The 23,506-nt window shown below is 38.8% G+C and overlaps 2 protein-coding genes across 3 annotated transcripts in view; both read right to left on the bottom strand.

The window, feature by feature from the left end:
• HERC5 (HECT and RLD domain containing E3 ubiquitin protein ligase 5) overlaps positions 1 to 6,632 on the bottom strand; it is a 48,047-nt gene extending 41,415 nt beyond the window's left edge. Inside the window, exons 1-3 of one of the 2 annotated variants that reach the window (XM_036246408.1) lie at positions 6,518 to 6,632; positions 3,526 to 3,646; positions 2,772 to 2,848 (exon numbers count right to left, since the gene is read on the bottom strand). In XM_036246408.1, coding sequence (XP_036102301.1) covers positions 2,772 to 2,848; positions 3,526 to 3,646; positions 6,518 to 6,617 — 298 coding nt within the window. In that variant the 5' untranslated portion in view covers positions 6,618 to 6,632. The remainder of the gene's footprint in view (positions 1 to 2,771; positions 2,849 to 3,525; positions 3,647 to 6,517) is intronic. The other variant, XM_036246398.1, reaches the window with a different exon arrangement.
• Positions 6,633 to 13,283: 6,651 nt separating this feature from the next.
• LOC118619750 (probable E3 ubiquitin-protein ligase HERC6) overlaps positions 13,284 to 23,506 on the bottom strand; it is a 68,615-nt gene continuing 58,392 nt past the window's right edge. The window contains exons 20-23 of the mRNA XM_036246383.1: positions 23,224 to 23,294; positions 15,651 to 15,834; positions 15,457 to 15,559; positions 13,284 to 13,701 (exon numbers count right to left, since the gene is read on the bottom strand). Of these exons, the coding sequence (XP_036102276.1) occupies positions 13,478 to 13,701; positions 15,457 to 15,559; positions 15,651 to 15,834; positions 23,224 to 23,294 (582 nt within the window). The 3' untranslated portion in view covers positions 13,284 to 13,477. The remainder of the gene's footprint in view (positions 13,702 to 15,456; positions 15,560 to 15,650; positions 15,835 to 23,223; positions 23,295 to 23,506) is intronic.

Genomic DNA, 23,506 nt, shown 5'->3' with positions numbered 1-23,506 from the left:
CATAAGACCCTAATGAATGCCTTACTGCCCATATAAAAGAGACCCTGGAAATTTCTCTTACCCTCTCTGCCATATACAAAGACGGGCCCCTCACCAGACACCAAATCTGTTGACACCTTTCATTGGACTTCCAGCCTAAAAACTGTGGGTTGCTACTGTTTAAGGCAACCAATTTATGATATATATATATTTTTTTTACAGAAGCCCAAACAGTCAAAGTCAGGTAGAATGAAGCTATCTGAACATATTATAATTAAGTTCAAGAAATACGTATTTTTAAAAACCCACAGAATAGGCCCATGAAAAAACAAAAACATTATACATCTGGATAAAAGTATAAAATGACTCTTTTCTCTCTGCCCTCCCTCAATGTACCTAAAGGTCCTAAATAAACAACTTAAAAATACATTTGAAATTGCAGCACAGTATGTTAATTGCAGCACAGATACTGTTAAAAGAACAGTATCTTCTCCCATTAATTGAATATATGAAGCATATTTTACAAGAAAACGTCTTAAATGTTACCTAATGGCATCAACAATACCTAACGGAGTCTGAAAAAATATACCAGAGAATTACCGCTTTCTGAACAGGTCTTTGCAAGACACTGTGCCGGACCTGGCGGCAGAGCCTTTCCTTCAAACATAATTAGCATGGGCCTTTCAGCCACCAGGGATACAACGATGAGCATGCAGTTCCATTTCTTGTTTCCTCCACTTTCCTTTTTCCTAGATGTGATTTACCAGTAATAAACCCTGGTAATTCCCCCACATCACTTGACCCTGGGGTTCTTGAAGGTGCAGTGTGCCTGCTTCTCCCTTCATAACCTGAACATAGTAGATACTCAAAATGAAACATTCGTTCATGAATGGATGGAGTCAAACAATCAGGCCAATTTTTTTCCAATACAAGTTCATACCCTGAAACTTCCACAGGGCCTTCAGGACACATCAAATACTTGATTATTTACTTCCCCTGAATCCCAGCTTCCATTCAGTTTATGTTTACATCTGTCCTATACACTAAAAAAATGTTATCTTCTGTTCTGAATTCCTCTCTGTCACCTTCCTGTCTTAATGATTCCTCCACAGTCAAGTTTCTTTAGGAAACAATTCGTTACTGTGTCTGATAACAAATAGGATATAATAAAGGGCTATGGAGAATCTCTGAATTCAAAAGGTAAAGTTAGAACACATCCAGGGCCTGCAAACAGGCCATAGAAGCAGAGCCAAGGATTATGAGCTCCTGCCATAGGAGTTGGAAGAGCACTAAGAAAAGACAAGAAGGTTCTAGAAAAGGGTCGCCCAATGTAGTCATGATTGCAGAGAAAATGATTTTAATCACTAACAATACTTTCATTGTTTCATGTTTGAAAAATAAATACATGAAACAGTTGAAATAAATCTCTAGGCTGAAGATGGAGCCGCTCCTGCTTGGAGTGCCATGTGAACCAAATTTTCCTGTTTCTATAAATGCTACACTTGCCAGAAAGGCAATATATTCACTCAGCCAATCTCCAAACATCAAGCCAACTCTGAGCTCTATACTTATGTCCCTGTTCCTTGATCTTTCCAAATACGGTCAGATATGCAACCCCAGGCAATCATGACCTGCTTCCAAGTTGGTCTTCTAATGCTCTACAAAACTTGCTCTTGCTCAAAATCCCTCGGAAAAAGGCTCCACTGCTTATAAGGCACTGTGCTCCCCAATTCATGGATCAATTTTTCCTTGAATAAAGAACATCAAACTCGCCCTGGCCGGTTTGGCTCAGCGGTTAGAGCGTTGGCCTGCGGTATAGAGAGACCCGGGTTTGGTTCCCGCTAAGGGCACGAACCTCGGTTGCAGTTTGTCCCCGGCCCTGGTTGGTCGTGCGGGTGGTAGCCACTCGATGTGTCCCTTCACATCGATGTTTCTCTCTCTCTCTCTCTTCCTCTCTCTCCCTCCCGCTCTATCTGAACAAAAAATGGAAAAATGTCCTTGGGTGAGGATAAAAAAAAAAAAAAAAAAGAACATCAAACTCATTACTAAAATGTATTAGTTTTGTCATCTGACAGAGTAAAATGTAGAAATAGCAATTATGGAAACCTCAAGACTTTAGAGGTCCAAGAATTCTCTCATTTTATATCACCGCTAAGAATAGTGCTGTGATGTGAAAGAAGGACTAGATGACAAACCTGAGAGGGAAGGAGTGGGGGAGAGTTGAGAACAGATAAACCAAAGGACACAACCAATGTACACAGACAACAATTTAGAGAAAGCAGGAGGGGGGTGGGAGCAGGGAAGAGGGAGTCAAGGAGGGAAAAAAGGGGTGACATCTTTAATACTTTCAATGATAAAGAAAAAAAAAATTAGCCCTGGCTGGTTTGGCTCAGCGGTTAGAGCGTTGGCCTGCAGTCCAGTGAGACCCGGGTTCGTTTCCCGCTAAGGGCGCGGTACCTGGGTTGCAGTTTGTCCCCGGCCGTGGTTGGTCGTGTGGGTGGCAGCCACTCGATGTGTCCCTTTCACGTCGATGTTTCTCTCTCTCTCTCTCTCTCTTCCTCTCTCTCCCTCCCACTCTATCTGAACAAAAAATAGAAAAACGTCCTCGAGTGAGGATAAAAAATAAAAATAAAAAAGATAAAAAAATTAAATATAGAATAGTACTCTGAACCATGTGAAATTCAAAACCATATTTCTGTCCTATTGCACAGTGAAGCATACCCATTCTGTTAGGTCTATATACACACACACACATTTGCTCCTTCCATAAAAATAATATTTCAGAAAAGTACCTTTTGAGAGTGCAAGAGAATGATAATCTCCACATGTGATCTGAATTATACATTTTTCTTGTAAAATGCATTGAGGCCTGGTGAAAGAAAATATATTGTATGTCAATCATCCTATAAATGAAAGTCACAACATCAATGTTAGAATTATTAACTGTATTTAATTAGGATTGAATCTCAAAAAATATATATAATTTATTGCATCCCATTCAGTACATCTAAAAGTGTAATGAAAATACAATGTATGTTTTAATTCGTGATTTAAAAGGAAAATAATGTGCCTTATGTAACTGTAACAAGATGACTCTAAGACTCTTTTGCAAACAATAATTTTATGATTCAAGAGTAATTCAAGATGAAAATAAGTTCTAATTCATATGATCTGCTAGGAGAAAGTGTCACAAGTCATTCCATGATAATGTATTGTTTTCCTAGGTTGAAAACTTTAATTCTAGAAAACTCACTTATAAGATTATTATGAGGTAATGAATGTGAAAGTCCAATTTAGTGCTAGGCACACTAACCAATCATTTCCTTTAAATGTCAAAGCAACACCTGATAAATGCCCTAGGTGACATACATTGACTTGTAGTTTACTCATGGAATTCACTGGTCAGTTCAGAATTCATTGTTTCCTTAAAATGTCACTATACAAAGCAGTGGACAAGAATCATATAAAATAATATTTTACTACAAAAATTATGATTGCCTTTTAAGTAAAATTTAAATTATTTTTGATTTAAAAAAAGTTCCCTACCTTTCGTGTTCTGTGCTATAGTTATATGTAAATGGTTTTCCATCTGAGGACAGAATCAGCATGTGCTCTGCTCCTTGGTCCACGGAATGTATCTTCATTTTTTTCTCTAATTTAATGAACTCTGCAGAACAAATCCAAGAAGTAACTATGATCACTCTAATTATTACCCACTGTTATTACTGATTTTATTACAATGCACTTAAAACACCTGGAAAATAATTTCAACTGGACCACCTCTGACTTAACATGAACTTGTCTTGAAAGAAAATTCAAGTACAGAAAGCAGACAAAAGAGCAATGACTACCATCTTGACAATAGATTTTTTTTTAAATTTGGGAAAGCATTGATTTATACTTTGTTTTATTTTGAATATATCTTCAAAATAACCAATTAAAATTTGATATTAAATCCCAGCTTAATACATTGAGATAGAGAAATTAAATTTGAAGTGACAGCAATGAAAAAATATATAAGAAAATGTAACAATTTTTGGACAACACATCTCATTGCAGAAGCAAATACACTGTATATTCTGACATATAGTCTTTCCAAAAACAAACCAAATAACAATAATAACCCCCTCCTCACTGACTCACAGTGAAGCCAAGGCCTATATTCTTAAAATTGTGTTTGAGGAATTATTCACGACCCAACCAGGGCCGGGGACAAACTGCAACCGAAGTACGTGCCCTTAGCGGGAACCGAACCCGGGTCTCTCCGGACCGCAGGCCGACGCTCTAACCGCTGAGCCAAACCGGCCAGGGCTGAGGAATTATTTTAAAACAAGATGCTGTTAAATTTTTTACTGGTATTAGTGCATATTTAGCCCCTTCTAAAATTAAGGGATTTAAAATTGCCCACTAGTAAGCATTTATGCATCTCATTTAGTTTTATCAGAAAAATTAAAATAGGGTACAGTAGATTTGGGGCCTTGTTTCACTTTTAGTTCCAACAAAATAGAAAACAGAATCTATTCAAGTAAAATCTCAAAGCACAAACCATTTTACATTACAAATGTTAGGAGAATATAAACAAACACTTTGGTAATAAAAAGGAAATGGCCTAACAGATTAACGATTTTTAGAGACTCAGCATTTCAAATCAGTTGGGGAAAAAAAAGTTATTTAAAAAGGAAACAAATAAATGGTATTGGGACATCCTGGTGACCAATAGGAGAAATCAAACAAATAAATCTATACCCCTTACCTCACTTTTTAAATCACAATAATAGCCAAGCCTATCAAAAATGTTAAATTAAAAAAAAAAACTTTGTCCTGGCCGGTTTGGCTCAGCGGTTAGAGTGTCCACCTGCCGTCTAGAGAGACCCGGGTTCGATTGCCGCTAAGGGCACGTACCTCAGTTGCAGTTTGTCCCCGGCCCTAGTTGGGGTTGTGCAGGAGGCAGCCATTTGATGTGTTTCTTTCATGTCGATCTCTCTCTCTCTCTCTCTCTTTCTCTCCCCCCCGCCTCCACTCTATCTGAACAAAAATGGGGAAAAAATGGCCTCGGCTGAGGATAAAAAAATTTTTTAAAAAATGAAAACAAAATCTTGCCCAGCCTGTCTGGCTCAGTGGTCGAGCATCCACCCAAACCCATGCACCAAGAGGTCACCGGTTCGATTCCCAGCCAGGGCATATAAACAGGGGCCTGATTCCCAGTGGGGAGCATGCAGGAGGCGGCCAATCTATGTTCTCTCTCATAAATGTTTCTATCTCTCTCTCTCTCTCTCTCCCTTCCTCTCTCTAAAATCAATATATTAAAACAAACAAACAAAAAACCCTTAAAAGTTCTATAAAGGTGAGCACATAAAAGAAAAATACTTGGTGTGGATAGCTATCTAACATCGCATAAAATCCATAAACCTCTTGAAAAGAAAAGATTGATGATGCAAAGTATAAAATAACACCAACTAAATGCAAGTTGAGGAAAATATTACAGCATATGATGAGAGACAAAGGGCTATTCTTACTTAATATTCATAAAACTCTTTAAAATTATTAAGAAAAACTCATTTTTTAAAAAAGTCAGGCTAATATAAGAACAGGAAGTTGACCAAAAAGAAATGCAAATGACCAAGAGCAAAAAGAAAAGATGTTCCACTTCGCTCAAGTTAAAAGCAAACCGGCCGGTTTGGCTCAGCGGTCAGAGCTTTAGCCTGAGGACCCTAGAGTCTCTGGTTCCAATTCTGGTAAAGGGCATGTCCCTGGGTTGCGGTTTGGTCCCCAGCCCTGGCCGGGGTTGTGCGGGAGGCAACCCATCGATGTGTCTGTTTGTCTCTGTATCTGAAGATAAATGGAAAAATATCCTTGGCTGACGATTTAAAATAAATAAATAAATAAGCAAAAGTGGTTTGTAGCAAAACCAAGAGAACATCCTTTTCTTCACTACACAAAGTGGCAAAACATTTTAAGAGTAGGACTGTGGCGTTTGCTTTCTCCCACCTGTAAAATCGGAGCCACAGTACCTGACCTAATCGCTAAAGAGAGTATCCCCTCCGAGATGTGCAACTGAAAAGCACTCTTGCAAAGCAAGATGCTGCCACTGGGAACAAGATAACGATATTCTCGCCCTGCCGGTGTCGCTCAGTCCTCGAGCATCGCTACAAGGACCAAGAGGTCACCGGATGGATTCCAGGTTGGGGCACATGCCTAGGTTGGGGGACTCTATCCTCGGCGGGCAGGAGGCAGCCTATCGATGTTTCTATCTTTCTCCGACTCTGCCTTTCTCTAAGAAAAGGGGAGAAAAATCAGTGAAAACATAAAAAGTAAAACTAACTGAATTATTAACGGAGCAAGCTATATTCTAAAAGGGGCAAGTGGACCCCTGAAGTGCCGGGTCCACTTGGGGGCTTTCCTCCCGGTTAAGAGAAGCACCGCACACCCACAACTCGGGCGCTCGGGGGAGAAGTGTCGATGCCCGCCCGGGGCTGCCCATCCTCACATGCCCCGCCGGAGGCGGGAAGGCAAAGCTGGCGTTGCCGGCCCCACTCACTCGGCTTCTGGGTGCCGTCGCTCCCCACCGGCAGCTGGTGCACCTGGACGCCCGCCCCGCCGCGCTCCAGCACCGCCAGGCGCCCGCGCGCGCAGCACATCTGGCGCGTCGCCTCGGCCCTTCGGGACAGCGCGCTGCGGAGGCCCGGGGCGCCGGGGAAGAGCAGGAGCGGCGCGCCCCGCGGCTCCGCAGACGGCCGGGACACCTGCTGCGCGCCGCCCCGCGACTCCGCAGACGGCCGGGACATCTGCTGCGCGCCGCCCCGCGACTCCGCAGACGGCCGGGACACCTGCTGCGCGCCGCCCCGCGACCTCCTGGGTCGCCTCTGATCCATCGCCGCTTTCCTGGCTCCACAGCCGCACCGCCGCTACCCGGACCTTCGGAAGAGACGGAAGTCCAGCGGCAGAGAGGCCAGAGGAGAGAAGGAAACCGCCGAGGCTTGAGCACGTCGGTCTCGGGTGTCGCGGTGCGCAGCCGGCGAGCCGACTGCCGAGCGGAGTGAGAAACCCGCCGCTCCTCCGCCGCCGCTCAGAGGCTGGCTCCCCGCCTCCTGTTTGGGGGCGGAGCCGCCGGTCCATTGGGAAACGAAAGCGAGTCTTTTTTAAAAGGGGGCGGAATCGAAAACGAAAAAAGAAAGGGAAACTGAAACGATTCCAGAATGGCCGGAGTAAACAGGGCGGTGGCCGGGGTTGAGGGTGGCGGGCAGGGCAAAGAACGTTGTCCCGGGCGGGCAGCGACCGTCTGAACTTCTGGACCAAATGGCCGTGGGAGAAACACTGCATTTCCACTAGGAGGAGCCCTGCCACAGCCGGACTTGCAGAATTTCCCAAATTACTGTGGTCAGGAAAGCTCACGTTGGCCACGAAAGAGAACCGGGAAACTGCAGCCAGTCCTTCAGCCCACACCGCGAAGCCTTGGGATCTAGTTCTTGTCTTTTCTAGAATTCCTACAGTGGCATAAAACTTATGCAGGCTTTTGTGTCTTGCTTTTTTTTTTCCACTTTGCATAATGCTTCTGGGATTCATCCTGTTGAGTTTCCTTAGAAGTTATCTCTTGTTATAGTTGAGGGGTGTTTCATTTGGATAGACCACGATTTCTCTTTCACCAATGAAGGGCATTTTAATCCGTTACTTTTTTACTACAATGAATAGAGGTGCCCTATTTGTGAACAAATCCTTTAGTGGATACATGTTTTCATTTGGAGGGGGAGAGCGTAAATACCTAAAAATGGAACTGTGGTGATGTGTGGTAAATACATAAATATCACTGTAAAAAAAAAGTGCCCAACTTTTCCAAAGTGCTATACCATTTTGCATTCCCTACAGCAATTTATGGGAGTCCTAGTGGCTTTATATCTTCACCAACATTTGGTTTTGTCAGCCTTCTTTAATTTTAGCAATTGTCTACAGTGGTATGTTACAGTACTTCTTAGACATTAAATTTATTGGGATGATATTGGTTAATAGTATTATATAGCTTTCAGCTGTGGATTTCCATGTTACAAGATCTGTATATTAATTATACTGTGTGCCCTCCACCCAAAGTCAAATAACCTTAGGTCACCATGTAATAGTTCCCGTTCATTTCCACCCCTTACCTTTGGCAACCATTACATTGCTGTTTGTGTCCACATGTTTCGGTTCTATATCACACATATGAGTGAAATCATATGGTTCTTAGCTTTTTCTGCTGGCTTGTTTTAGTTAGCATAGTATTCTCAAGGTCCACCCATGTTGTTGCAAATCCCATTATTTCGTCCTCTATTGCTGAGTCCTCTATTGCAGGACACAGTAGTTGGTCACCACATGAATAAAGCTGCAATTAACACAGGGGTGCATATATCTTTGAGAATACAGTTTTCCAGTTTACTGAGTAGCTACACAGGAGAGGGACTGCTGGGTCATATGGCAGCTCTATTCTTAATTTTATTTATTTATTTATTTATTTATTTATTTATTTATTTATTTATTTTTATCCTCACCTGAACACATGTTTCTATTTTTTGTTCAGATAGTGTAGGAGGGAGAGAGAGGAAGAGGAGAGAGAGAAACATTGACATGAAAGGGACACATAGAGTGGTTGCCACCCACAAGACCCAACCAGGGCTGGGGACAAACTGTAACAGAGGTACGTGCCCTTAGCAAGAACCGAACCCAGGTCTCTCTGGACCGCAAGCCGATGCTCTAACTGCTGAGCCAAACCGGCCAGGGCTCTATTCTTAATTTTTTAAAGAATTGCCAGACTGTTTTCCATAGTGGCTGTACCAGTGTACTTCCCACCAGCAGTGAGGATTCCATTTTCTCCCCAACCTCTCCAACACTTGGTTTTACTTGTTAGCCATTCTAACAGGTGTGAGGTGGAATCTCATTGTAGTTTTGATCTGCATTTTCTTAATAGCTAGTGAAGTTGTACATCTATCTTTTTATATATCTGTTGGTTGTTTATATGTCTTCTTGGGAGAGGTGTCCAGGTCCTCTGTTCATTTTTTAATTGGGTTGTTTGGTGTTGAGTTTTATGAGTTCTTTATATATTTTGGATATTAAACCTTTGTCAGAGCTATTGTCCGCAAATACCATCTCCAATTCGGTCTGCAGCTTCATCGTTTTGTTGTCAATTTATTTTGCTGTGCAGAAAGTTTTTAGTTTGATATAGCCCTGTTCATTTATTTTTGCCTTTACTTCCTTTGCCTTTGGTGTCAAGTTCATAAAATGTTCTCTATGACCAAGAGTCATAAGTTTAGTGCCTATTCTTTCTTCTATGTCGTTTATTGTTTCAGATTTTATATTTAGGTCTTTGATCCATTTTTAATTAATTTTTGTACATGGGGACCAACCATAATCCAGTTTCATTCTTTTGCACATGGCTTTCCCATTTTCCCAGCACCATTTATTAAAGAGGCTTTTTTTACTCTATTTTGTGTTCTTGGCTCTTTTGTTGAAAATTATCTGTCCATATACATGTGGTTTGATTTCTGGCCTCTCAAGTATGTTCCATTGATCTATGTGTCTGTTTTTCTGCTAATACCATGCTGTTTCTATTATGTTAGCTCTAGTATTGTTTGAAATCAGTCAGTGTGATACCTCTAGCTTTGTTCTTTTTTCTCAGGATTGCTTTGGCTATTTGAGGTCTTTTGTGATTGCATAGAAATCTGATGATTTTTTTTCTACTTCTTTAAAAAATGACATTGGGATTTTTATGGGGATTACATTAAATCTGTATATTGCCTTAGGTAATATGACCATTTTAACTCTATTGATTCTTCCAATCCATAAACATGGGACATTTTTCCATTTTGTTGTGTCTTTTTCAATTTCTTTTAATAATGTGTTGTAGTTTTCACTATATAGATCTTTCACATTCTTTGTTGAGTTCATACCTAGGTATTTTATTTTTTTTGGTTGCAATTGCAAAAGAGTAGCCTCTTTCATTTCTTTTTCTGTAGTTTCATTGTCAGTATACAGAAAGGCAGTGGATTTTTGTAATTGTTTTGTATTCTGCAACTTAACTATATTTGTTTATTGTTTATAATAGTTTCTTTTTTGGTGGAGTCTTTAGGGGTTTTTATGAAAAGAATCATGCATTTGCAAAAAGTGACACTTTTACTTCTTCCTTCCCAATTTGGATGTCTTTTATTTCTTTCTCTTGCCTTATTGCTATGGCTAGGACTTCCAGAATGAAGTTGAATAAGATTGGTAAGAGAAGGCATCATTGTCTTGTTCTTAATTTTAGAGGAAAAGCTTTCAGTTTTTTAACATTTAATATAATATTGGCTGAGGGGTTATCATTTATTATGTTGAGGTATTTTCCCTCTATTTCTATTTTATGAAGTGTTTTAATCATACATAGATGTTATATCTTATCAAATGCTTCTTCTGTGTCTATTAAGATTATGTGGTTTTTAATCCTTTCTTTTGTTGATGTGGTGTATTACATTGATTTATATGCATATATTGAACTGTCTTTCTGCCCCTGGAATGAACCCCACTGGATTATATTATTTTTTTGATGTATTGTTTTATTCAATTTGCTAGTATTTTGTTTAGGATTTTTGCATTTACATTCATCTGAGATGTTGGTCTGTATTTGTTTTTCTTTTTTATTATCCTTGCCAGGTTTTGGTATCAGGGTTATACTGACCTCATAAAATGTGTTTGTAAACAGTGCTTCATCTTCAGTTTTTTGCAAGAGTTTAAAAAGGATAGGTTTTAAATCTTATTTGAATGTTCGGTAGAATTCACTGCTAAAGCCATCTGGCCCTGGACTTATATTTTTGGAGAGTTTTTTGATGATGTTTTTAATTTCTTCTCTGCTGATCAGTCTATTTAGGTTTTTCAATTCTTCATGATTTAGACTAGGAAAGTTATATATTTCTAGGAACTTATCCATTTCTTTTAGGTTACTGAATTTGTTAGCATATAGTCCTTCATAGTATTCTAGTATGATCCTTTGTGTATCTGTTATCTCTGTGGTGACTTCTTTTTCATTTCTGATTTTGTTTATATAGATCTTTTCTCTCTCTTCCTCTGTGGTCTATCCAGGGGTTTGGCAATTTTATTAATATTTTAAAAGAACCAGCTCTTTGTTGTTAGTTTTGTGTATAATCTTTTATTCTTTATTTCATTTTGTTCTGTTCTAAGTTTTATAATTTCCTTTCTTCTGCTGACTTTGGGTTGCTTTTGTTCTTTTTTCTAGTTCTTTAAGAAGTAATGTTAGGCTGTTTACCTGGTATTTCTTGTTTCTTGAGATAGGCCTGTAATGATATAAATGTCCCCCTTATTACTACTTTCGCTGCATCCCGGGAGTTTTGATATATCTTGTCATTCTCATTTGTCTCTATATATCTTCTTTTGTTGTTGTTAATCCTCACTCAAGGATATTTTCCATTGATTTTTTTTTTTTGTTTAGAGAGACTGCTTGAAGGGAGGGAGAGTGAGAGAAAGACAAAGAGAGATAGAGAGAAATATGGATATGAGAGAGACACATTGATTGGTTGTCTCCCGGACAACCCTGACCAGGATCAGAGATCGAACTCGCAACCCAGGTATGTGCTCTTGACCTGAATCAGACCTGTGGCAGACCCTTTGGTCTGCAGGCCCTAGTCGGTTGCACATATATTAAGAAGTGCTATGTCTTCTTGATGTCATTATAAGATGTCCATCTTTGTCTCTTTTAAATCTATGCTACACATGCATTTCTGTGGATGTTATTTACTGGATAATCATTTTCCACCCTTTTACTTTGAATCTACCTTTGTCTTTGTAGCTTAGATGTGTCTTTTGAAGGCAGCATACGGTTGGGTTTTGTTTTTTGATCCACTCTGTTGCTCTGTGCCTCTTAATTGGTGAATTCAGTCTATTTACATTTAGGGTAATTACTGATGATGAGGATTTCCTATAGCCATTTTATCTGTTTTCTGGTAGCTCTGTGCATCAACTGGATTTATTCCTTTGTGTTTATGTCTGTTGTTTTTGTGTGATGATATTCCATATTTCTTTCCTTTGTTTCCTCTCTTTTTTAAGCTATGTATCTTAATTTAGGGGTTTTTGTGTGTGGTTACCATTAGGTTTAAGAAAAATAAAGTTGTATATATACAGCAGTTTTTCTCTTTTGATTGCATCTGATCTCCATCCTCATTTGCAAGATCAGACCTTTAACTTTTCCCCTTCTATGTTTTTGTTGTCACCAATTATCCCTGTTTATGCTGTAAGTTTTTGGTGATCTTACTCATAGTATTGTGACCTTATGCTCTTTGTTTCAGGTAGGATAATTGTCTTGAATATTACTTGCAGTGGAAGTTTTCTGGTAATAATATCCCTCAGCTTCTGTATGTCTGAGAAAGTTTTTATTTCTCCTTCATATTTAAAGGATAACTTTGCTGGATATATTATTCTTGGGTGGTAATTTCTCTCTTTCAATCATTTTATTTAGTTCCACTCTCTTCTGGCTTGTAGAGTTTCTGCTAAGAAGTCTGATGATAACCTAATGGACTTTCCTTTGTAGGTTAGTTTCTTCTTTTCTTTGGCTGCCTTGAGAATTCTTTCTTTGTGATTAATTTTTGACAGTTTTAATAACATATGCCTTGGAGAAGGCCTCTTTGGATTGAGGTTACTATGTGTTCCATCTGCTTCTTGGATTTGAGAATCTAGCTCTTTCCAAAGGTTTAGGAAGTTCTCATCAACTGTTTGTTTGACTAGGTTCTCCATTCCCTTCTCCATTTTGAATGGTTCTTGGAACACGGTGTTGAGCATAAGTAATTATTTAATGAACTAATGACTCCCTTAATGTTTAGATATTTGAAATAAGTAATTCAGCAGTTGGCAAAAATCAGTACTCTGGGGACATTTTAAAATACAAAATATACATCTACATGCCTCAAAATCAAGTTGAATTAGTTTATATTTTTGCAAACTTTTGTATTTGCAGTCAGTGTTTATCAGATACACAATATTTTTAAAAACAGCTGTTAGCTTTTAATATTTAGCTTATTTTTAAATGATAATTTTAAGTATTTCAATAAAAGATAAACATTATAACTTTAGGGATCAGGAATATTGATTCATTAAAAAATCTTGATTCATAACTTTATTGCTTATATCAACATTTATCTATTAATTCTAATTAAAATCCCTCAATCTGCCTGGCTGGTGTGGCTCAGTGGTTGAGCATCAACCCATGCACCAAGAGGTCACCAGTTTGATTCCTCATCAGGGCACATGCCCAGGTTATGGGCCCAATCCCCATTGGGGTGCATGCAGGAGGTGGCCAATTGACGTTCTCTTTCATTGATGTTTCCATCTCTCTCTCTTCTCCCTTCCTCTCTCTCTAAAATCAATAAAGAAAAAAAATCATTTAAAAATCCATCAACCCTTTGTACTAATTAGACCTAAAGAAGAACATCAGAATCTAAGAGTGAGATAACCTGAGAATATGAGGCCTCTCTGAGACTCTCAGAAGTCACTATTACTGTGTGTCTGTGGCTGAGACAAATCCTCTGTTGTTGTTGATGGCTACTTGAAGTGCTTCCTCCAGTCTTTCCATTGTAGAATATTTTGGGAGGTCCAGAATACTATGACATACGAGTGATCTTGGTAAATCTCTCTCACTGAATGTTTCAGGACAGCGAAATATGATTCTCATTTCTTGCAATCCTCTTGCAGTCTGCCTATCATTTCCTGTAAGAAAAACTGGAAAGGAGTAATCTTTGGTTAAAATATTCCTTAGAAAGAACAAATTTTAAAATGAAAAGGAAGAAATTACTCATTTTATTCAGTAAATATTTACTGAATACCCTTGTGTGTAGAGAACTACCTGGGATCATGTGGAGCATGGGAAAATCATGACATTTGGTCTTTGTCCTCAGTGAGTTCATGGTCTAGTTAGGGGAAAATTACATATAGTTAACCCTTGAACAGCACAAGTTTGAACTATGTGGGTCTATTTCTATGAAGATATTTTTCAATTAATACCATAAATGGATTTTTCTTATGATTTTCTTAACATTTTCTTTTCTCTAGCTTACTTTATTTTAAGAATACAGTACATATTATATATAACGTACAAAATATATGTTAATTGAGTGTTGATGTTCTCAGTAAGGCTTCTCATCAACACTAGGCTATTAGTAGTTAAGTTTTGGGAGAGTCAAAAGTTATACACAGACTTTCCATTGTTTGTGTGTGGGAGGATCAGTGCCTGTACCCCCCAGGTTGTTCAAGGGTCAACAGTACAGGAAAAGAGAGTAGAAAAATACAAAGAAGTTTATTTTAGCTCAGCCAAGAATTATGAGGTGAAGAACATAATGGAAGCTATAAGTAAGACTCAGGGCAGAGACAGAGGCACCAGGCTGGGGTAGCTAGGGGGACATCACAGAGGTCACATATGGACAGTTATTTCTCCAGGAGAGGAGCTGAGTGACCTTTTAAAGCTGTGGTGGGGCAGGGGGCGGGAGGGGGGTGGTCCTGAGTAAAAGCCTGAAGTAGGAAGATACACATGAACTCACTGAATGTACAGACATGAAAGTACAGACAATGGAACCACTGCACTGAAGTACATGTTTCCCACTAAGAGAGAAGATTAGAGAGGTAGTTTGGGCTTGTGGAGACATAGGCTGTGTTTGTGGAGAAGTTGGAATTGTCCTCCAGCATCCTCAGTAGCAACAAAAATAGCAAGAAGAAAGATGCATATCATTGGAGGAGCTGACAAATGGGGTGAGGAGGTAGGAGAATGTCATTGTCTATCCTAGGGAAACCTTAGGGTTCTCACTCAGAGAAGTTCATATAGGACAAGGCCACAGAACTTAGTTAATGGTCAATAGCCTGAGTTTTGGATCAGCCTGTTGGGTTCAAATTCTGGTTCTGACACTCACCAGCTATCTGAACACAGGCAAGCTATTAAATGCTCCAAGTCTCTTCTTCCTCAGATCGGGAAAAAAAGTCACTACCTTCTAAGGTTGCTATTCGGATACAGGGAAGTAATAGATACAAAGTGGTGAGTATGATGCCTGGCATAGGGTAAGGACACAATAAATGCTATGTCATCATCAATGGTCATTACTACTATTATTATTTCTAAAATAATATTTGAGACAGTTGACATTGTCCTAATTCTATAGGAGTAGGTAATTAACTGAGAAAAGGAATGAAAAATAAAAAGCCATGATTAGGAGTCAACTAGAGCGATGCAAGTGGATGCAAACTAAAATTAGAGGCGGGGTTAGAATCAGTTCAGAGAAGGTAGTAAAAGAGCAATATGTTAAAGTAGCAGTCTCATCACTTTTTATGGGGAACAGGCTTATGTAAGAGAAAAAGCCTTAGTCTAGATGGTACGGAACATAGGTTATAACCCTTGCTTCGCTGTCAATACGCATGATTTGCTACAAATGAGATATTTATCTTTTTAAGATATATATTTATAGCTTCATCCATTATTGTAATACTTACAGAGGAATTTTCTCTTTTCATCCAAAGTTAATTTGTGGAAAGCTTTCCAAAACATTAGAATAGTAGGATGTGATTCGTGATATCCTTGCTCATATATTGAATTCTTGAGAAAAAAAGAGAGGAAGAAAAACAGGTCTTAGGGGGAATATATAGATGGTATTCAGAAGAATTGGGGACACTTAGTTATCACTTACCTTTTCAAATTGTTTCCAGTCATAATCAGTATTTCCAACTATTGCTGTCATTAGTTCTTTAGGATGGAAAAGTCTAAGTATCTCCTTGTCACAGACTCGATAAAATCCTCTCTGAAATTCCTCATAAACATCTTTTACAGAAGTATTGAAAATGTAATCAACACACTTAGAAACATAGTCTTTCCTTGAGGAAAACAAACAAAAAAAAGTCCAATAACATACTTTATCAGTGAATAAAACATTCTTTTTTTTTTTTTTTTTATCCTCACCCGAGGACATTTTTCGGTACTTTGTTCAGATAGAGTGGGAGGGACAGAGAGGAAGAGAGAGAGAGAGAGAAACATCGATGTGAAAGGGACACATTGAGTGGCTGCCACCCACATGACCCAACCAGGGCCGGGGACAAACTGCAACCGAGGCATGTGCAGTCAGCAAGAACTGAACTCAGGTCTCTCTAGACCGCAGATCAACACCCTAACCACTGAGCCAAACCGGCCAAAGCTAAAATATTCCTGACTTTGCCTTTTTTACCATTTTTATTGAGAAAGAAAAATAAATTACTGCTGCATAGCACATAAGCCGGTACTACCCCAGAATATAAAAATATCTGACCAACTAAAAGAAGGAAATTTGGAGAATATAGCAGAAGGATTAAGAATGTTTCGCTCCCATTTTCCTAGCTGCACTAAAATATATCATTCTTCTGCTTAAAATCTTTCAAAGGCTTTTTTTTTGTTATTTCTTTCTTCTTACCTTTTTATTTTTCAAATGTTTATTTATTTTATTTTCGTTACAGATGTTTCTCCTTTTTTACCCCACTGACACCCCATTCCCCCATCCCCATCCCCGGCTTTGTTGTCCATGTCCATTGGTTATGTGTACATGTATATAAGTTCTCTGGTTTATCTCTTCCTTCCCCCACCATCTCCTCTTCTGAGGGTTGTCAGTCTGTACCCCACTTCCACGACTCTAGGTCTACCCTATTCCTCAAACTGTTATGATCATTATATTCCACAAATAAGTGAGATCATGTGGCATTTGGCTTTTTCTGCTTGACTTGTTTTGTTTAGGATAATACTTTTCAGTCCCTCCATATCATCTCAAAGGATAAGAGATCTTTCTTTCTTACAGCTGCATAGTACTCCATTCTGTATATGTACCACTGCTTTTTTATCCATTCGTCTACTGATGGACACTTGGGCTGTTTCCAGATCTTAATTATTGTAAATAGTGCTGCTATGAACATGGGGTACATATATTCTTTCTGATTGGTGTTTCAGGCTTCTTAGGGTATATTCCTAGAAGTGGCATCACTGGGTCAAATGGAAGTTCAATTTTTAATTTTTTGAGGTAAGACCATATTGTTTTCCATAGTGGCTGCACCAGTCTGCATTCCCACCAGCAGTGTACTAGAGTCCCCTTTTCTCCACACCCTCACCAACACTTGTTGTCAGATGATTTGTTGATGGCGGCCATTCTGACAGGTGTGAGGTGATACCTCACTGTTGTTTTAATTTGCATCTCTCTGATGATTAGTGAGGTTGAGCATTTCTTCATATGTCTCTTGGCCATTTGTATGTCCTGTTTGAACAGATGTCTATTCAGCTCCTCTGCCCATTTTTTAATTGGGTTCTTTGTCTTCCTTTTTTTGAGTTGTATGAGCATTCCATATATTTTGGAAATTAATCCCTTATCTGATGTTTCATTGGCAATTATGCTCTCCCATACAGTGAGTTGCCTTTCCATTTTCATGGTTGTTTCCTTTGCTGTGCAGCTTTTTAGTTTGATGTAGTCCCATGTGTTCATTTCTTCCTTTGTTTCTGTTGCCTTAGATGATGTATCAGTGAAAATTCTGCTGTGTGTGATGTCCAAAATTTTGTTGCCTACATTTTCTTCTAGGATTTTTATAGATTCATGGGTCACACTTAAGTCTTTTATCCATTTTGAGTTTATTCTTGTGTATGGTATAAGCTGATGGTCTAGTTTTAATTTTTTGCATGTAGCTGTTTAATTTTCCCAACACCATTTATTAAAGAGGCTGTCTTTACTCCATTGAATGCTCTTGCCTCCTTTGTCAAATATTAATTGATCATAATATCTTGGGTCCATTTCTGGGTTCTCTGTTCTGTTCCACTGGTCTATATGCCTGTTCTTGTGCCAGTACCAGGCTGTTTTGATTACAGTAGCTTTGTAGTATAAACTGATATCCGATATCGTGATCCCACCTATTTTGTCCTTCTTTTTCAAGATTGCTGAGGCTATTCGAGGTCTTTTTTGGTTCCCTATGAACTTTTGAAGTATTTGTTCTAGTTTTGTGAAATATGTTGTTGGTATTTTGATGAAGATTGCATTGAATCTATAGACTGTTTTGGGTAATATGGACATTTTAATGATGTTAATTCTTCCAATCCATGAACAAGGTATGTGCATCCACTTTTTCATATCTTCCTCTGTTTCTTTTATTAATGTCCTGTAGTTTTCTACAAATAGGTCCTTTATTTCTTTGGTTAAGTTTATTCCTAGGTATCTTAATTTTTATGCCATGATGGTAAATGGGATTGTTTTTTTCAATTTCTCTTTCTGTGAGTTCATCATATATATATAAGAATGCCTTCAATTTCTTGTCATAATTTTGTATCCCTCTACTTTTCCAAATTCATTTATTAAGTCTAGTAGATTTTTGATGGAGTCTTTAGGGTTTTCTGTGTGTAATATCATGTCACCTGCAAATAAACGACAGTTTCACTTCCTCCTTTCAAATTTGGATCCCTTTAATTTTTTCTTCCTGTCTGATTGCTGTGGCTAAGACGTCCAGTACTATGTTAAATAAGAGTGGTGAAAGTGGGCATCCCTATCTTGTTCCTGTTCTTAAGGGAAATGCTCTTAATTTTTGCCCATTGAGTATGATGTTGGCTGTAGGTCTTTCATATGGCTGTTATTATGTCAGATATGATCCCTCTATTCCACATTGCTGAGCATTTTTTTTCAGAAATGGATGCTGGCTTTTGTCAAATGCTTTTTCAGCATCTATTGATATGATCATGTGGTTTTTAATCTTCATTTTATTTATGTGGTGTATCACATTTATTGATTTGCGAATACTGTAGCAGCCTTGCATCCCTGAGATGAATCCCACTTAGTCATGGTGAGTAATGTATTGCTGGATCCGACTTGGTAGTATTTTGTTCAGGATTTAGGTGTCTATGTTCGTCAGGGATATTCTTTCTTTGTCATGTCTTTTTCTGGTTTTGGAATTAGAATTATGCTGGCCTCATAAAACAAGTTTGGAAGTCTTCCTTCTTCTTGAATTTTTTGAAATAGTTTGAAGAGAATGGGTGTTCTTTTTTGAATGTTTGGTAAAACTCCCCCGAGAAGCCATCTGGCCCTGGGCTTTTGTTTTCTGGGAGAGTCTTGATTACCTCTTCAATTTTCTTAGTTGTTATTCACCTGTTGAAGTTTTCTATCTCTTCCCGGTCCAGTTTTGGGAGACTGTGTGATTCTGGAAATTTGTCCCTTTGGCTTAGATTGTTGAATTTTTTGCCATATAATTGTTCATAGTAGTTGTTAACGATCTTTTGTATTTCTGTGGTGTCAGTTGTTACTTCTCTTTCATTTCTGATTTTGTGTATTTGAGTTCTCTCTCTTTGTTTCTTGGTGAGTCTAGCTAAGGGTCCATCGATCTTGTTTATCTTTTCAAAAAACCAGCTCTTTGTTACATTGATCCTTTGAATTGTTTTCTTGGCCTCTATGTCATTTATTTCTGCTCTGATCTTTACTATTTCCTTCCTTCTATTTGCTCTGGGGTTTTCTTTTAGTTTGCTTTCTAGTCCTTTAAGTTGTGAGGTTAGATAGTCCATTAGAAATTTTTCTTGTTTCTTGAGGTAGGCCTGTAGTGCTATGAAATTCCCTCTCAGAACTGCTTTCACTGCATCCCATATATTTTTTGCTGTTGTGTGTTCATTTTCATTGGTTTCCAGGAAGTTTTTAATTTCTTCCTTGATCTCCTCGGTAACCTATTCATTGTTTGATAACATGCTATTTAGCCTCCATGTGTTCACATGTCTTTGCATGTTCTTGTTGCAATTGATTTCTAGTTGCATGCCATCGTGATCTGAGAAGACGCTTGATATGATTTCAATCTTTTTGAACTTGTAGAGATTTAGTTTGTGTCCTAATATGTGGTCTGTCTTTGAGAAGAATGTGAATTCTGTAGTTTTGGGGTGTAATTCTCTGTAGATATCTATTAAATCCATTTGGTCTAGTGGTTCATTTATTCTCTGTTTCCTTGATATTTTTTTGTCTAGAGGATCTATCCAGTGGTGTCAGCAGAGTGTTGAAGTCCCATGCTACGTTTGTACTTCTGTCAATTTCTTCTTTGAAGTCCTCCAGAAGATTTTTAATATATTTTGGTGCTCCTGTATTGGGTGCATATCTGTTTATCAAGGTTTTATCTTCCTGTTGGATAGGTCATTTCAATATTATGTAGTGGCCTTCTTTGTCTCTAGTTATGGCCTTCATTTTGAAATCTATTTTATCAGATATGAGTATTGCTACCCGAGCTTTTTTTCCTTTCTGTTTGCTTGGAAGATTTTTTTCCATCCCTTCACTTTCAACCTATGTGAGTCTTTTGTTGTGAGGTGGGTCTCTTGTAAACAACAAATAAATGAGTCATGCTTTCTTATCTAATCAGCTACTCTGTCTTTTTATGGAGCATTCAATCCATTTAAATTTAAGGTGATTATTGATATGTACTTATTTATTGCCATTTTTGTTTAGTGTGGTTTTATTTTTCTTCTCATTTCTTCTACTAATTACAGCAATCCTTTTAGCATATCTTGCAGTGCTGGTTTGGTGTTAATGTATTCCCTTAGACTTTTTTTTTTTTTTTTTGTCTGGGAAGCTCTTTATTTGACCTTGTATTTTGAATGATAGCCTTGCTGGATAGAGTAGTCTTGGATTCAGATCCTTGTTTTTCATGACCTTGATTACTTCATGCCATTCCCTTCTGGCCTGTAGTGTTTCTGTTGAGAAGTCAGCTGAGAGCCTTATGGGGGTTCCTTTGTAGGTAACCTGTTGCTTATCTCTTGCTGCTTTTAGCATTCTCTCTTTGTCTTTAATTTGTGGCATTTTAATTACTATGTGTCTTGTGTGGGCCTGTTTGGGTTCTTCTTACTTGGGGCTCTCTGTGCTTCTTGAACTTGAATGCCTTCTTCCTTCACCAAATTAGGGAAGTTTTCTGTCACTATTTTTTTTAATATATTCTCTAACTCTTGCTCATTTTCTTCTTCTTTGGGGACTCCTATGATGCAAATATTATTATGTTTCCAGTTGTCCCATAGTTCTCTTAAGTTGTCTTCCTGTTTTTTAATTGTTTTTTTCCTTTTGGTTTTCTGATTGGGTGATTTTTTCTACCCTGTTTTCTAATTCACTGATCCGGTCCTCAGCTTCCTCTATTCTGCTTTTTAGACCTTCCAAGGTGTTCCTCATTTCTGATATGTCATTTTTGATCTCTCCTTGGTGGTTTTTAATTTCCAACTGGTGATTTTCAACATTTCTATGTCTTTACTCAGGGTTTGATGTCCTTACTCATGCTATTGAGCTTCCTCAAGATCATGGCTCTGAATTCTAGCTCTGTTAACTTGCTTAACTGCACCTCATTTATCTCATCTTCGGTAGAGGTCTCTTGTTCTTTCATTTGGCATGTGTTTCTTTGTTTCACCATTTTGGCTATCACAGTGGGCTTTGGAGCCTGCCAAATTTTCCCTGTGGGTGTTGGTGTTCTGCTGTTTGTGGCTTCCTCTCCTGGTTTTGCATGGCAAGGGAGGACTCACGTTAAACACCACTGTCAAGTCTTACTTTCCTGGGCAGAGTTGCTAGCCCAGGAATCGTACAGTTATCCTCCAGCTTTTTGCTTGGAGGCTATTAGTAGTGGTTACTTGAAGAGCCTTGGGTTCTCTGTTGAATGAAAAACTCCCTCAGGGGCTCAGGGTAAGGGGATTTCCCAAGGGTGGAGCAGATGCTGGTTGTTAGTGAGCCTCAATTTGCATTTCAATGGACCACAGGATGGGGTTGAATCTCCCAGGGAGGGGCCCCGGCTTTTCCCCAGAGCCCTGGGAAGGAGTAAGATGGCCACTGTCCTGTGTGGCCACAATTTAGCAAAAGCTCTGAGTGCCCTCCAATCCCGAGTGTCCCCACACAGTTCCTGTCCAGTCTGCCCTCCCTCTGCCGGAGCCCTAGGTGAGTGGCTGTGGGTATTTTAGCATCTGTCCTGGCTCTGCACTGTGGATCCGCTTGGGAGTGTAACCCGGAGGGCACTGCTCACAGCTAAGACCACTGCTATCTGTGGGCTCCCAGCCCCCCTCTGGCGCCTCAGCAATCCTACCAGGATCGAGTCAGTGTCCCTGGTTATATAGTCCTCGTAAGCTGCTTTTCTGTTGCTTTTTCCTGACGATTTGTCTGTATTTTAATTGTAATTCCAGTTTGGTCCTGGGAAACGGTCTGTGTAGCTTCCATTCACTCTGCCACCATTTTTTCCAGTCTTTTCAAAGGCTTTTCAAAAGCTGAGAGCAACCTCCACAGCTGGATCAGAAAGTCCTCCAGAATCAGACCATAGCCCTATTGCACAGCCTCTTCCCACTTCCATTTGAATCTCTGGTCTCACAGTCTCTCTTGTAGTTGGACCACAGCATGCAGTGCTTTCTCTTTACCTGGCATCTTCTGTCATTCATCAGAGTTCAATATGAACATGCCTTTCTCAGAGTTGAGCCTCTGTTCCTTTTTCCCTCCGCATTACAACACACATCACTGTCTGAAAATTATGTAGCAATGTTTGTCTTCTCATCTACATGAAGAATTTCCTGATGACAGGGTTGCTACTGGCGGTCTTTGCACCAGATAATCCACCAGTACCATGATAGTCTCCCACCCTTTGAGCATCCTTCCTGGACTATCCTATCTATATCAAACCCTCTTCTGTCCACCCCTGTATCCAGTGGTGTGCTGGTAAATGTCTAATAACCAGTTTTCCATAAAGAAAGAGAAAAAGGGAATGCTCATTGGCAGCACTTGCCAATTTCTGTTGTGTAAATATTCCCACCAAGGCTGATTTCAAGCTACAAAAACTAATAATAAACTCTCAACATTTCTGAAAATTTATCAATTAGCCCACATAAGCTGGTACCAGCTGACTCCAGCATACCTCCATCTGTAACTCTCTAGTCTATTAATTGGATTTAAGTGTCATCAGAATACTTATCCTTATTTGACATTCTATTACATAATTATTTAGTCATGTATTGTCTTTCTGTCCTACTGGAATTTAAGCTCCTGATTTTGTCTGTCCTTTTTACTGCTATATCTCCAGCTCCTAGAATAGGGTCTGGTACAGATTATGGGCTCAAAAATACTTGTTAAATGAATAATTAGTGAAAAGTGCTACAAAGAAGATACTTAAGTCTTTCTAAAAGATGAGGACCTAAAATGACCATCTGAGAAGTAAGAAACATTTATATGGTAAAGTGACATAAACATTTTATGTGTATTCAAAGCAGATATCCTAGGTCTCAGAACTTACTTGTTGGTTTGGTCCACAAGTATATTGATTCCATTTGGAATTAAATCAACATCATTTTGTTCCCAGTGTAGCTGTAACAAAAATATATTCAAGTAGCAAACATGAAAGAAAGTCAGAAAAATCATCCATAATACCATTATTACCAATATATTCTTCCCTATAAAATTTAAAATAACTGGAGGCTAAATAATTATTTATGTAGCTCAGCCTTTTTAATTTATTTTTTGTTTGTCAATATTCACCTGAGAATATTTTTTACATTAATTTATAGAGAGAGTGGGAG

This window comes from Molossus molossus, unplaced genomic scaffold (genome assembly GCF_014108415.1).
Source record: "Molossus molossus isolate mMolMol1 unplaced genomic scaffold, mMolMol1.p scaffold_m16_p_1, whole genome shotgun sequence".
Lineage (NCBI taxonomy): Eukaryota > Metazoa > Chordata > Mammalia > Chiroptera > Molossidae > Molossus > Molossus molossus.
Note: the sequence above shows the minus strand (reverse complement) of the source record. Positions and strands in the feature narration are given on the sequence as shown.